Source organism: Enhydra lutris, unplaced genomic scaffold (assembly GCF_002288905.1).
Source record: "Enhydra lutris kenyoni isolate GAN:26980312 unplaced genomic scaffold, ASM228890v2 scaffoldscaffold85, whole genome shotgun sequence".
Lineage (NCBI taxonomy): Eukaryota > Metazoa > Chordata > Mammalia > Carnivora > Mustelidae > Enhydra > Enhydra lutris.
In genome coordinates this window covers 2,711,580-2,725,655 of record NW_019154169.1, presented here as the reverse complement: position 1 = coordinate 2,725,655, position 14,076 = coordinate 2,711,580, and the positions used below count along the sequence as shown (strand labels likewise).

At 49.2% G+C, this 14,076-nt stretch overlaps 1 protein-coding gene across 5 annotated transcripts in view; it reads left to right on the top strand.

Moving 5' to 3' along the window:
- LOC111161438 (ankyrin repeat domain 27) overlaps positions 1-14,076 on the top strand; it is a 52,956-nt gene that overhangs the window by 7,952 nt on the left and 30,928 nt on the right. For all 5 annotated transcript variants that reach the window (XM_022525081.1, XM_022525080.1, XM_022525082.1 and 2 more), the window contains exons 2-10: positions 707-838; positions 8,265-8,375; positions 10,860-11,016; positions 11,755-11,909; positions 12,349-12,408; positions 12,501-12,554; positions 12,675-12,740; positions 12,831-12,907; positions 13,737-13,858. In XM_022525081.1, the coding sequence (XP_022380789.1) occupies positions 737-838; positions 8,265-8,375; positions 10,860-11,016; positions 11,755-11,909; positions 12,349-12,408; positions 12,501-12,554; positions 12,675-12,740; positions 12,831-12,907; positions 13,737-13,858 (904 nt within the window). In that variant the 5' untranslated portion in view covers positions 707-736. The remainder of the gene's footprint in view (positions 1-706; positions 839-8,264; positions 8,376-10,859; positions 11,017-11,754; positions 11,910-12,348; positions 12,409-12,500; positions 12,555-12,674; positions 12,741-12,830; positions 12,908-13,736; positions 13,859-14,076) is intronic.

Here is a 14,076-nt window from a genome sequence, read left to right as displayed (position 1 = left end):
TGGGGGAAAGGGAGGCAATCTCCAACAGACTCCGCACCGACCACAGAGCCCTGTGTGAGGCTCGATCCCATGACCCTGAGATCATGACCTGAGATGAAACCAACTGTTAGACACTTAACCAACTGAGCCACCCACGCCCCTCCAGTCTGTTCCAGTATACTTTATTTCTGAAAAGAAAATCTGAGGCAAACATGGCAAAATGCTGAGATTGGGTAGTTCTGGGTGGTGGGTTTGCATTATTCCTCTGTATTTCTGTGTATGCTTGACATATTTTGTTAAAATACATACATATCTTTAAAATATTTTGGTCATGTAGAATGTTCTAAAAATAGCCATTTTTATTTTTTGCAATGATTTTGAGTTTGACAAGATTTTTTTTTTTTTTTTTTTTTTTGATTTTACTTTTTGGAGAGAGAGTATGCGCTTCAGTGCGGGGAAGGGCAGATGGAGAGGGAGAAGCGGGCTCCCCGCTGAGCAAGGAGCCCCATGCGGGGATCATGATGCTCCTGAACAAGCTTTCTGAACATGATTTTTGCAGTTGACCAGTAAAAAAGTCATCTTGGAATTGGTGGGTTATCTTTGATATTTCCCGTAGAGCAGAATAGTACATGTCAGAGATGCTTTTTAGAAACTGTCAGATGAGGACTTTTTTGTGTTATATAAATCTGAAAGTGGTCATTTACTGCTTTTTCTCCCCTTGTCCCAGGAGACTCTCTTTGCCCCATCTGAAGTCCATATGGCTCTGTATGATGAAGATCTCCTGAAAAATCCTTTCTATTTGGCTCTTCAAAAGTGGCGTCCTGACTTATGCAACAAGGTGGCCCAAACCCATGGCATTGTAAGTGCATCGATCCTGAGGGTCGTCCTTCTCCAACAGGTGTGGACCAGGCAGTGTTGATAAGGCCAGAAATGCCGTAGACTTTGTTTAAGCTTAGAGGGAGTCAGTTACAAACCCACTGAGTGTAACAAGCGCCAGACCATGCTCAGTACGAGAACGAGCAGAGAGGGACCACCATGAGCTGCCTCCTCCAGGAAGCCTCTTGGCTCTGCACCAGCCTCGGGTATAATCCTCTCTCTGTTGACACCATTGACAGCCCCCGTGGACACGGATCTTCGGGTATTCGTCTGTTTCTCTCTTTCTGCGTTGACCTTGAGAGCTTCTTGGGGGCAGAAAGTGTATCAGGGCATCACGGGTCCTTGTCTGTGAGGTGTGTGCTCACTCGCATAGAATCCGGGAACATGTGAACACATTCGTGTGTAGCTTTGAAAGGCATCTCCTAAAGGGGAGGAACCGGTGATCTAATCGAGGCATCCAGATGGCAGGCTGAGGGGCGTACGCGAGGAACCACAGTATGTCTGTGGGGCCATCTGCTGCCTGCAGGGTGGCGGGCTCTTCGCTCCTGGCCTTGGTGGCCGTCTGGTGCACACAGCCCCGCGCCACACAGAGCACTTGCTGCCTTTGTGTGGCTGCTTTTCTGTTTTGGGGGGTTTTTCTTGCCTTTGTGTTTCTTTTTTATGTGTTGTCCTCTTCTCGTACTGTGTTTCTGCTTCGTGGCCAAGGATTTGAACTAGAGGAGAAGTCAGTGTAGCTCAGGTTCACTTTGGGTTATCAGATGCCTTGTCTGGACACCGGGAGCTGACTTTCACTTTGCCCATTCTGTCCCACTCCCACCACAAGCCTGCTTTTTCCAGGTTCCTTCCAGTTTTTAGGATTGGTTTTGTGATTCATATGTTTTTCCCAGAATTACTTTACTTTGGTTTTTAGAGGTCATAAAGTTCAGTGTGTGTGTGTGTGTGTGTGTGTGTATACATGTATACATATATATGTGTGTGTGTCTGTGTGTGTGTATAAAAAAACAGTTGGAGGGACGCCTGGGTGGCTCAGTTGGTTGGGCAGCTGCCTTCGGCTCAGGTCATGATCCCAGCGTTCTGGGATCGAGTCCCGCATCGGGCTCCTTGCTCATTGGGGAGCCTGCTTCTCCCTCTGCCTCTGCCTGCCATTCTGTCTGCCTGTGCTTGCTCTCTCTCCCTCTCTCTCTCTGACAAATAATTAAATAAAATCTTTAAAAAAAATAAAATTAAATTAAAAAAAAATAAAAAAAATAAAAAAACAGTTGGAGTATAGCTGTTTCCAACAAGAAAATAAAAATCATATAAAGTTCACCAGAGACATTATCATCTGTTCATTTCACAGTAGTTATCAAGTGCTCCTCTGGGGAAGGTACCATGTTTGATGGGGAGGGTTCAGCAAAAAATGGGAATAAACATCACCATCTTTACCTTTATAGAGCTGAAATGCTATTGGGAGAAATGGTCATGCTCTGAGCAAATACCTACTAATTACAGTTGTGGTACATGTCCCAGAGAAGAAATACAGGATACAAAGCAGTCATGTTAATGGGGGGGCGGGAGGCGCTAAACAAATTTGGGAAATACTCCCTCCCCATCTTTGTTCTATAACATTTTATTTTTTCTTTCTTTCTTTCTTTCTTTTTTTTTTTTTTTTAAAGATTTATTTATTTATTTATTTGACAGAGAGAGATCACAAGCAGTCAGAGAGGCAGGCAGAGAGAGAGGAGGAAGCAGGCTCCCTGCTGAGCAGAGAGCCTGATGCGGGGCTCAATCCCAGGACCCTGAGACCACGACCTGAGCCGAAGGCAGCGGCTTAACCCACTGAGCCACCCAGGCGCCCCTCTTTCTTTTTTTTTTTTTTTTAAAGATTTTATTTATTTGTCAGAAAGAGAGAGAGAAAGCACACATGCAGGCAGAGAGGCAGGCAGAGGTGGAAAGAGAGGCGGAGTGAGAGGCAGGCTCCCCGCTGAGCAAGGAGCCTGATGCGGGACTCGATCCAAGGACCTCGGGATCATGACCTGAGCCGAAGGCAGTGGCTTAACCCACTGAGCCACCCAGTCGTCCCTGTTCTATAACATTTTCAAAAATGCTGTCTGGAGAAGAGCAGACTACGTGTAACTTTCTCTTGCTCTTTAAGGATGCTGCGCTGTGGGGGTGCTTAGGTGAGTCAGTCAGTGAAGCGTCAGCGTCCAACTCTTGATTTTAGCTTAGGTCATGATCTAAGGGTCATGAGATCGAGCCCCAGGTGAGGCTCCATCCTGGGGGTGGAGCCTGCCCAGGATTCTTTCTTGCCCTCTCTACCTCCCCCCCCAAGCTCATGCGCACTCGCTCTCTCTTTCTCTGTCTAAAAAATAATAAAAAGGAAAATGCCACACTGTGAATACTGTGAGGGACCTGTCTGTCTTGCTCACCACTGTGTTTCCAGGAAGATGCTTTCCCAGCTGCAAATAGTGGAATCCCACTCAGGCTCACCTCAATGAAAGGGCAATTTTGAATAAGAACTTTGGCCTCTTGGTTACCTTACTTTTGGCCACACCGGGGACCAGGAGAGTCTTCTTAAACTGTGCCATCCGAGTTCCCAGTGGTGTCCTAGGTCCTTTCTCTGGCCCCTCCTGGGATCTGCAGGGTCCATGGGAAGCTGCTGGGGGCCCACACTTGGCAACACTGACGTCCTGGCCGTCAGTAGGTGGGAGAATCCGTGAGGCCGACGTCTCAACGGAAGTCTCCGTGGGCAGGAGCTGGCTATTGCTGCCCGACTCAGCCCAGTCAGACGTTGATGGCTAGCTCCTGCCCCTCCTGGCTGTGTGATGGGGGCTCCCATTCCTCCTGGTCTAATCCATAGTAGTGCCCTGTCCACGTCTGTTGGTGGAATGAAAAAGAATATTCCAGTCACCTCTGGAAGAGTACACATCATTTCTGCCACCGCCAAGGGTCCCTATCTCCTCAGCAAGGTGAATGCTGAATTTCTTCCCTTGGGGCCTGGCCATTGGGCGGAGTTTGGCTGCCTTTGAATCAGCCCTGGGAACCAGAGTCATTGAGTGGGCTCTAAAACACTGAGAAATCATCAGTTTTAAACATGTGTCCCTCCCCTCCAGGGTCAGCTGCCCCTCCCACGTCTTCCTAAAGCCCAGCTCGCTGGCCCCCTATCCTCACAGACAGTGTGAGTGGCAGCCGAGGGTACAGCTTGATTGCTTCCCCCGCCTGCCCCATCACTCCTCCAAGTTGACTTCCTTCCAGAACTTTCCTTTGGTTGGGATACCTGTGCATTCAGGCGGGCACCTCCTGCCAACACCTGCTCTCTGACTGGACGGGATAAGCTCCTTCTCCCTGTGTTCCCCAGATTCCAGCCACAGAGGCGTATAACACCCCCACACTGCTTCTACTGTCACCCTTGTTCTATTTAATTAGCACCCAGCTAATTATATACTGTGGTTTCTTCAGTGTGGGCTGGACAAGCCTGCTGCCTCCCTGGGGCTCTTGTCCATGAGGTGGCAGGGGGAGGGTCCTCCAGGATTCCCAGGTGGATTAGGGGTGGGTCCATTTGCTTATCGGATAAACAAAAATTACAAAGGGAGTTTAAGTTTTTTCCTCTTAATTTGGATTTTTTGGAAAGATTTATTTATTTTATTTGAGAGAGAGAGAGCGTGCATGGTGGGGAGGGGCAGAGGGAGAGAGACTCTCAGGCAGACTCCCCACTGAGCATGAAGCCCAACTTGGGGCTTAATCCCATGACCCGGAGATCATGACCCCAGCTGAAATCAAGAGTCTGAGGCTCAACAGACTGCCCCACCCAGACGTCCCTGTTCTGATCTTTTAATTATGGGGTATGTAGGCTTTTGAGGGCAGCCTGGGAACCTGTCAGCATGTCTTCCAAGTTCCAAAGAACTTTCGAGTACAATACCTAGATGGGCCAGCTAAGGGCACTGAGGTCCATGTTCTAGTTCTTAGGATTCGTTTGGCATAGATCCAGCCAACAAACAATTTGTTGAGCATCTGCTAGGAGCCAGGCACTCTGCCGGGTTTCCAGGATTGCACAGGTGAGTGGAGAACGCTGTGTGACTTCAGGGAATTCCAGAAGCTGGCCGTTGGTCTCTCAGAACGGCGGGTGTCAGGACAGAAATCACCCGAATGCTGTGGAGTTAGGAGGGGACCCTGGAGTAGTGTCACAAATGCTGATTATTGCTTCTGTTCTACTGTCTTTCCTTTACTGTTATTGAAGAATTCTTTATAAGGGACTAGGATGAAAAGTTTTATTGTTAAGCTTTAAAATAAGCAGATCCCCCACTTATGGTCTACTCGGAGGCTCCAAACTTTGTGTGCTCCACATAGGCCATAGTGCCCCTGACATCTCCAGGAAGGCTGAAGCACTGTCTTGGGAGAGCCCCAAAGGCACTTGCACTTGACCTCACCTCCTATGGGCAGCTTCCTAGCTGCTCCAGTCCCCAGCTCCACTCCAGTCCCAGGGGCTGGCATCCTCACCCTCCCTCTCAGCCAGAGAGCCCAGCCGCTGGCCTCTGCTTGCAAAGAACTGCTCTGGGCAGTATTGTCTTTCTGAAAACTGGCAGTGGGGGGTGGGGGACCTTGATATTGGAGGATCCCTATTCACTCAACAAACATTGATTGGGCACCTACTGAATGTCAAGCAGTGAGATTGGTAATAGGGATACAGTGTAGCAGGAGCCAGTCTTACTTTTAAGTTAGGGAAGCAGACAGTTAGGGAGGCAGAGAGGGAGGCAGACAGCTAAACAGCTGGGGTGAGGTTCTCCAAAGCACCTCAGAAGTCCCTGGTCTCTCACTGGAGTCTGTTACGACTCTTTCATCCACAGAGCAGGCGTGGGACCTTCTCTGGGCCTTCCTGAGTTTGGGTGTTAAACACCCCTGAGTTCTGGTTCATGGACTTCCTGTGCCCTTGGTTAGCCCCCTGGTCCCCAGGCTCTTCTTCCTGTACTCCCTGGGCCATGAGGAGGTTGCTTCCCAATTCAGGCTTATATTAAGGCCCACCTTTTCTTTCTTTATTTTATTTTTATCTTTTCTCCCTTTTTAAGTTTCACTTTTAGTAAAATTTAAACTATTTTATTAAAAAAATTTTTTTTTAATTTTATTTACTTATTTGACAGACAAGTAGGCAGAGAGGCAGGCAGAGAGAGAGGAGGAAGCAGGCTCCCCGCTGAGCAGAGAGCCCGATGTGGGGCTTGATCCCAGGACCCTGGGACCACGACCTGAGCCAAAGGCAGAGGCTTTAACCAACTGAGCCACCCAGGCACCCCTTAAATTATTTTAATATGATTTTTAAATTTTTAAAAATTTTAATTCTTTTATTTGACAGAGAGAGAGCACAAGTAGGTAAAGTGGCAGGCAGAGGGAGTGGGGAAGCAGGCTCTCCACTGAACAGGAAGCCCAATGTGGGGCTCGATCCCAGGACCCTGGGACCACAGCCCGAGCCAAAGGCAGCCGCTCAACCAACTGAGCCACCCAGGCGCCCCAGAATGATTTTTTTTAAAAGAAGTAATCTCTGTGCCAGACTTGGGGGCCAAACTATGACCCCGAGATAGAGAGTCGCGTGCTCTAGTGACTGAGCTCAATTGCAAACATACGATCCAAGTAGAAAGGGTAACATAATGAGCCCCATGCACCTGTCACCCAGTTTCAGCTGTGATCCATTCGCTGGCCCATCCCAGGTTGTTTCTGCCCTCTCCTGCTCTCCACCCTCAGACACTGGATTATTTTGAAGCAAATCCCAGAAAATTATGTCAGGTTGTCATAGAGTTTCATCTGTAGATACTTAGGAATGTGTCTTTAAATGATAGGGACTCTTAAAAAAAGTAACCACAATGCCACAAAGAGTGTCGACAAAATGAGAGCTAAAACTTTCCCCAATCATTCTTCAGTATTGTCCGCCATCTAGTCCCTGTTCAGATTCCCCAAATCATCTCACAATTGTCCGTTTCACGGGGGGTTTGTTCAGAGCAGGACCCAGAGGAGATCCACACGTCACACTGGACGGATGATGTCCGTCTTTCCTCCTCGCCGCTGAGCTAAAGTGAAGTGCACAGGGGTGCGCGGCCCCGGGTGTGAGGCCCCGGGTGTGAGGCGTGGTCAGCGTTGACATACTGGTGGCCTTGGGAAACCGTCTCCACAGTCTTCCACTGCTTTTTCGTTTCATCTTCTGCTTTCCTCGTTTTCTTTCTTTGTGTCTTTGCAGTTCGTTCTTCTGGGTCCGTCTTCCTGGAGAGTTTCCCTGGGTTCTGGCTCTTGCCGATTGCAGTCCTGGGGCTGGTGCTGATGGTGGTCCCCTGTTCACGATGCTTCCTGAAACTGATAGTTAGATCGAGATGTTGATTCTTTGAGGAGGGGCCAGGCCATTTTGTCAACATTCTTCCAGCCTCAAGTCCCTCCTTCCGCTCTGAGACACTGGCCTGTTCGTCTGTGTGGGGAGAGGCCAAGCTGCTCTTCCCGCACAGCCTGAGGAAGCCCCGGGTGACAGTGGCTCTGAAGGCTGCTGGGATTCACCGGGTCCTTGCAGAGGGAGCTCCAGCGGGCTCGGGGCTGAGCCTCCAGCACTGGCTCCAGGAGGTGGCAGGAGTTTGTGTCAGGGCTGCGAGACCCCGACAGGTTCCTTAGCTCCCTTGAGCCTCAGTTTCCTTATCTGTAGAATGGGGCTAGTGCAGAAGCTGTTTGCCTCTCAGATGGAGCCCGCCCCAAGGATAGAGTCTAGCACCCCCAGATATCTTGGCAGAGGTGGGGATCTGTCCTAGGAAACCCTGTTTCTGTGGCTCCTATTACAAACTATAATTGCAACTAGGCTTAGAAAAAATAGCCGAGAAAAAAGACAGGGAAGGAAACTGTCTTCAAGTGGCAGTGTTTCTCCTCATTCAGGTGGCAGGATTATGTGTGACTTTTTTTTTTTTTTAATAAAGATTTTATTTATTTATTTGACAGAGACATAGTAAGAGAGGGAACACAGCAGGGGGAGTGGGAGAGGGAGAAGCAGTCTTCCCGCTGAGCAGGGAGCCCAATGCGGGGCTCGATCCCAGGACCCTGGGATCATGACCTGAGCCGAAGGCAGATGCTTAACAACTGAGCTACCCAGGCGCCTACACGTGACTTTTTAGTTTGACTTTTCTCTTCTTTCCAAACTGCCCTGTCTTCCTCTGGAATTGTCCCCAAGTCTGTTGAGAATAGACTGGGGCACCTGGCTGTGGGGGTGAGGGGTACCCAGCGGGTGTGGGAACAAGCCTAGAGGGGGGCCATGCCTGGCCTCTGCCCAGGTTGGGGAATCGTGGCTTTGCCACCAGGACGTCTGTCACCCTAGTCGCTGGGTTCCATCTGCCAGTAGCATTCCAGGCAGGGGGTGTCCAGCTGGAGCTGTGAGTGGCCCCTCCCGCACTCTTCACTCTGCCTACTGTTTGCAGGTCCTGGTGCCCTGCAAGGGAAGCTTGTCGAGCAGCATTCAGTCCACTTGTCAGTTTGAGTCCTACATTTTGATCCCTGTGGAAGAACACTTCCAGACCTTAAATGGAAAGGTATTCACTTCTTTCTTTGTGGGTCAGCCAGGGTCCCTCACTCAGTGTTTGGGAGTCGGTGGGGAGGGCAGGGGGGTCCCACGTTTCTCCCCGTCCCTGCTGTGGTAAATGATGGCTCTGATGTTGCCAGGGGTTTGGAGGGCCCCCTACCTTTGAGGAAAGAGGAGGTAGTAGCTGAGCAGGGCCTGGCTGGGCCTCTGCCTGGGAAGATGGGTGGGGAGGGGTGGGGAGGGTTGGGAGGGTTGGGGTGGGGTTCCTCAGTTCAAGGGCCTCCTGCTGGTAAGTCAGGGAGTCTGGAATATCTCATGGAGGTCCTGTCGCTAAACCTGTTTTATCCCCGTGCTCTTGAGAGCTCATCAGTTTCTTGACCACAAACAGGACATCTGGGGTGAATTTTAACTTTTTAAAAAACACTCTTAAAAAAGTATGTTATTGAAACTTAAATTAGGCAAAACAACAAAAAAAACACAGGTGTGTTATTAAAACTTAAATAAGCCAAAGGATGAATACCCAACTTTTGTATCAACATGGACAGGACTGGAAGAGATTATGCTGAGTGAAATAAGTCAAGCAGAGAGAGTCAGTTATCATATGGTTTCGCTTCTTTATGGAGCATAAGGAATAACATGGAGGACATGGGGAGCTGGAGAGGAGAAGGGAGTTGGGGGAAATTGGAGGGGGAGACAAACCATGAGACTGTGGACTCAGAGAAACAATCTGAGGGTTTTGGAGGGGAGGGGGGTGGGAGGTTGGGTAAGCCTGGTGGTGGGTATTAAGGAGGGCATGTATTGCATGGAGCACTGGGTGTGGTGCATAAACAATGAATTCTGGAACACTGAAAAGAACTTTAAAAATAAATAAAAATTAAAAAAAACATAAATAAGCTGAAAAAATAAATAAAAAACGTTCTTTTTAAATCCTCTCAAACCTAGAGAAAGCCCTAAGAACTCTCCTCTGCTCTTCCCCTGGTTGGTCAGCTGTAAGCACTTTGGCCACATTTGTTTTTATCCGTCCCTTCCCCCTCTCCCCGCCACAGTATTACTGCTTTTTCTGAACTTTTTTTTTTTTTTTGCACAAAGTAAACTTTATTTGAAGCAAATAAAGACATCACTGGGAAACTTTTTCGGAAAACGTGAGAGTGAGTTGCAGACACTATGTCCCTTTATTCTAAAACATGCATTTCTTGCATAACTACTCAGAGTGAGCGCACTCAGGAAAGTGAACTGTTCAACATGCTGTCCTCATACAAATCATGCTAATTATACAAATAATATCCTTTTGTAGATTTTTTTTGGTCTTTTTAGATCCAGGGTCCTGCAGTGCATTCAGTTGCTGGTGTTTTTAGTTTCCTGTGACTTGGCGCAGTCCTTGGGCTGTCTTTGTCTTCCATGACACGGACGGCTTTGCTTTGTACACTCTCCCTCAGCCTGGGGTTCTCGGAGGTTCTCTCGCGGCCGGGAGGGCGTTTTATCACTCCGCGTGTGTCGTGACTGGAGACATATGATGTCAGTCTGTCTCATTGTGGATGTTACCTTTGGGTAACATTGGGGTCCACATTTTCTTATTTTTTAAGGGGAGGTAGAGAGATTCTGGGAGGGGGATGTTCTGTTCCTCTCCGGAACTGGCATGGGGCCAGGTGTATTTGGTGAGTGCCTCAGACCTGACAGTCAGGAATTGTGTGGGCCTGTGCGGGGAGAGGAGGGACAGGACAGGACACGGGGTTACCTAGACACCAGCCTGGCGGTGGGGGGTTGGGGGGGAGTCAGCAGCCCTGTTCGCCCCGCCAGTCACTGTTAGTTTGTTCTCTTCGGGGAAGCCAAATCTACAAGGAGAACAGAGGAGTCAGGCTTATCACATCTCATCTGCCTGGGCACCCCAGCTGTGGCCAGAGTGCTGAATGTGGCCGGGACAGCAGCATCCCTTCCCCATCCGCGTCTCCTTGCAGCGCCAGGCCATTCCAGGAGGACCTTCTTCCTCCTTCCCCAGAGGGTACAGGTTTTCTTTCTTTCTTTTTTTTTTTAAAGATTTTATTTATTTATTTGACAGAGAGAGAGAGATCACAAGTAGGCAGAGAGGCAGACTGAGAGAGAGAGGAGGAAGCAGGCTCCCTGCTGAGCAGAGAGCCCGATGCGGGGCTCGATCCCAGGACCCTGAGATCATGACCTGAGCCGAAGGCAGAGGCTTAACCCACTGAGCCACCCAGGCGCCCGGGTACAGGTTTTCTTAAGGCCCCAAGGACCAGCTTAATGCATCTCTGTCCCAATATTTAAAAAGGATCAGCTGTAGCTACAGTGTGAACAAAGAGGAAAGAAAACATTTTAGTATCAAAAAGTGAAATGGAAGAGTGTTCATGCCCCCCTGCCCCGGTAAAGCCCCACTGAAGCAAAGGAGGGCAGGTCAGAAGCAGTGCCCTCTCGGGGGCCAGCCAGGGGGACTCGTCAGTCACCGCTGGCTGCTGCTGCAGTGACTGTTCTCTTGTTCCAGGATGTCTTTATACAAGGAAACAGGATTAAATTAGGAGCTGGTTTCGCCTGTCTTCTCTCAGTGCCCATTCTCTTTGAAGAAACTTTCTACAATGAAAAAGAAGAAAGTTTCAGCATACTGTGTATAGCCCATCCTTTGGAAAAGAGAGAGAGTTCAGGTATTCTGGGAGAAAACCCTTTCCCCCTGATTTGGAGAACTGTGTTCAACTTCCTCCTGACATAGCTGTTATAAACGTCCCATAAAATATTCAAGAGCCCACTAGAAGCCTGCCTGACTTTAGAGTAATTCCCCAGAGCTTAATCAAAAAGTCATCTTGAGCTAAGACAATGGGACTGGGGGCTGCTGTGTATGGTTGCACAGGTTGGGCATTACACAATTCCGGGAGGTGATATTCATACAGACCTCTGTGTGAATGTTGCCCACTGGAGTTTGTGCAGGGTGGCAGCCCTGGCTTTGACACTGGGCCTCAATGTTAGAGCCAGCTCTTAACATCATTATTGCCCACCCAGCCCCGCTGTTGTGTCTCTTTGAGAGCTCATTATTTTTAATAAATAATAATTCTTCAGTTGTTCCAGGAAATTGACATAACAATGTGCTGAATGTACTCTGAGTCCTGTATTGCCAGGAATCTGGGCTTCCTCACCAGAGCTTCTTAGGTCATCCCTATGGTCTCAAATTGTTTTGTCCACGGAAGGGGCTTCAGGAGGGCCAGGCTCTCTGGACCCTGAGCTGTCCTGTAATGAGGCTGTTTTTGGGCAGTATCTTGAAATAATTCCTGTCCTCTGCTGGAAGATGGGGCTCCAGACCCTGGGGGAACAGGGCAAAGGATGTGGTACTTCCCCCATTAGGAAACTGGGAAGGCTTCGGCCAGCTTGACCCACTGCCTCTTTTTCAGAAGAGCCTTCAACATCTTCAGATCCGTTTACCCTGAAAACCATCGAAGATGTGAGAGAGTTTTTGGGAAGACATGCAGAGAGATTTGACAGGAGCATTGCTTCTTTCCAGCGAACATTCAGAGAATGTGAAAGAAAGAGCCTCCGTCAACACATAGTCAGTAGCTGTGTCTTGCTTTGCCAGGGTGCCCTGGCTCAGGCCGGTTCAAGAACACAGGGGCTCCTTCCCAGTGTACCCTGAAACTTTGCTGCCTCCCCTGTTGGAAGCCTTGTTTAGATGTTTCCTTCTAACAGTAAAACTAGTAGGAGCCCCTGGAGAAAACTTGAACATGACAGAGTATAAAAATGAATATTGTTATCACCTGTATGAATCCCAAGGGAAATTCTCTCTTACCCTTCATGCATCTACACTTTAAAAAGTTGAAAAAAAAAAATCACATAACTTATTTGATAAGCCTGTATCAGGACTTAAAGCTTGTCCCCCGGGAAGTACATCTGGCAATGTGTTCTCACTCCAGGACGTGTGGCACATTTTGGGTTTTGTGTTGGGGGCCTTGGGTCCTGAGTGACCTGTCTCTCTGCTCTGGGTTACACAGGACTCGGTGAATGCTCTCTACACCAAATGCCTCCAGCAACTTCTGAGGGACTCTCACCTGGTAAGCTTCAGGACTTCCAAAAGAGAGAACTGCAGTTTGCTCACATGCCAGTCCAAGGTCTTTAACGTTACCGTTACTTTCTCGTCCTGCAGAAAATGCTTGCCAAGCAGGAGGCCCAGATGAACCTGCTAAAGCAGGCAGTGGAGGTAAGAAGCCAGGCCAGGGCAGGGAGAGGAGGCAGAGGAGCAGGTGTGGGGAGGGGCAGGGCTCCTGTCCCCTCTGCACCCTGGGAATGGCTGTTTGTGGTCTGTTTGTTGATTCCACAGATGTACGTCCAGCACGATATTTATGATCTGATCTTTAAATATGTGGGGACCATGGAGGCAAGCGAGGTATGTCCCAAATCCCCATCATCCCCATTAGAAGCCTTTTATTCTTAGCTGTGTAAGAAATCTGAAGCTTCGTTAAAAATCTGCCATTAGGACGCTGCCTTTAACAAAATCACAAGAAGCCTTCAGGATCTTCAGCAGAAGGACATCGGCGTGAAACCTGAGTGTAGGTAAGAGCGTGTGCCACTGGAGCTCGGCCCCCTCGGGCGCTGGGGCCTCTGCTTCTGGAAATAGGGCTCTCAGCCGTAGGGACGGCACCCTGGTTTCACTCGGTTCCTTCCGAGGAGCAGTGCAGTTCCTTGTGACCCAAGATAAAGGACTGGGGTTGGCAGGGGTCCCCCTCCTGCCCTTGTGGCCAGCTGGAGCTCGAGGGGTGGGGCTTCCGCACAGCTGGTCTCTTGACGGGCACACCGCTCACCCAGGTGGGTCCCGCACACAGACACGCACCTCACCTGCTAGATGGGCGCCTGCTTTTGAATTAGTTTATGTTTCTTTGGTATTATGAAGTGTTTACGTTGAGACTGTTTTAACCCCTTTGAGCTATCTCACTCTGGGGCTAAGGATTTTTTTTTTTTTTTTTTTAAAGATTTTACTTATTTATTTGACAGAGATCACAAGTAGGCAGAGAGGCAGGCAGAGGTGGCGGGGGAGCCGGGGGGAAGCAGGCTCCCTGCTGAGCTGAGAGCCTGATGCGGGGCTTGATCCCAGGACCCTGAGATCATAACCTGAGCCGAAGGCAGAGGCTTAACCCACTGAGCCACCCAGGCACCTGCTAAGGATTTTTTTTTTTTTTTTCCTAATGTTCTACTGTCCTGCCTCTTTGATGGGACATTCAGAGGTGTTGAGTCTTGCCTCTGATTGGAGCCCAAGTTTTTCTTTTAGTTTGTCGTTACCTATGGCTTGTTGTAAGCAGAGTAAATCTGAGGTGTACTGTTAGATCAGGGAAGAAGGGCCCGCCCAGTGTGGTCTTAAGTTGTCACTTTCCGAATTATTTTGCAGCTTCAACATACCTCGTGCAAAGAGAGAGCTGGCCCAGCTGAACAAATGCACCTCCCCACAGCAGAAGCTCATTTGTTTGCAAAAGGTGGTGCAGCTCATAACCCAGTCTCCCAGCCAGAGAGGTTTGTGCTCAGGGGAGGGGCCCGATGATGGCACAGACACTTAAGTCCAGGTGCAAAAGTCTGTTAAGGAGCAGTGTCGTCTTGAAGGGTCACACAGATGGGCTGATGTGTCGCAGAGCACCCCTGCGTCAGCACCCCAGAGTCTGTTCTGATGCGTGGGTGCCTAGCAACAGGGGTCTGGGGGTAGGATAGGCAAGATAAGGGCAAGAGAATAATGG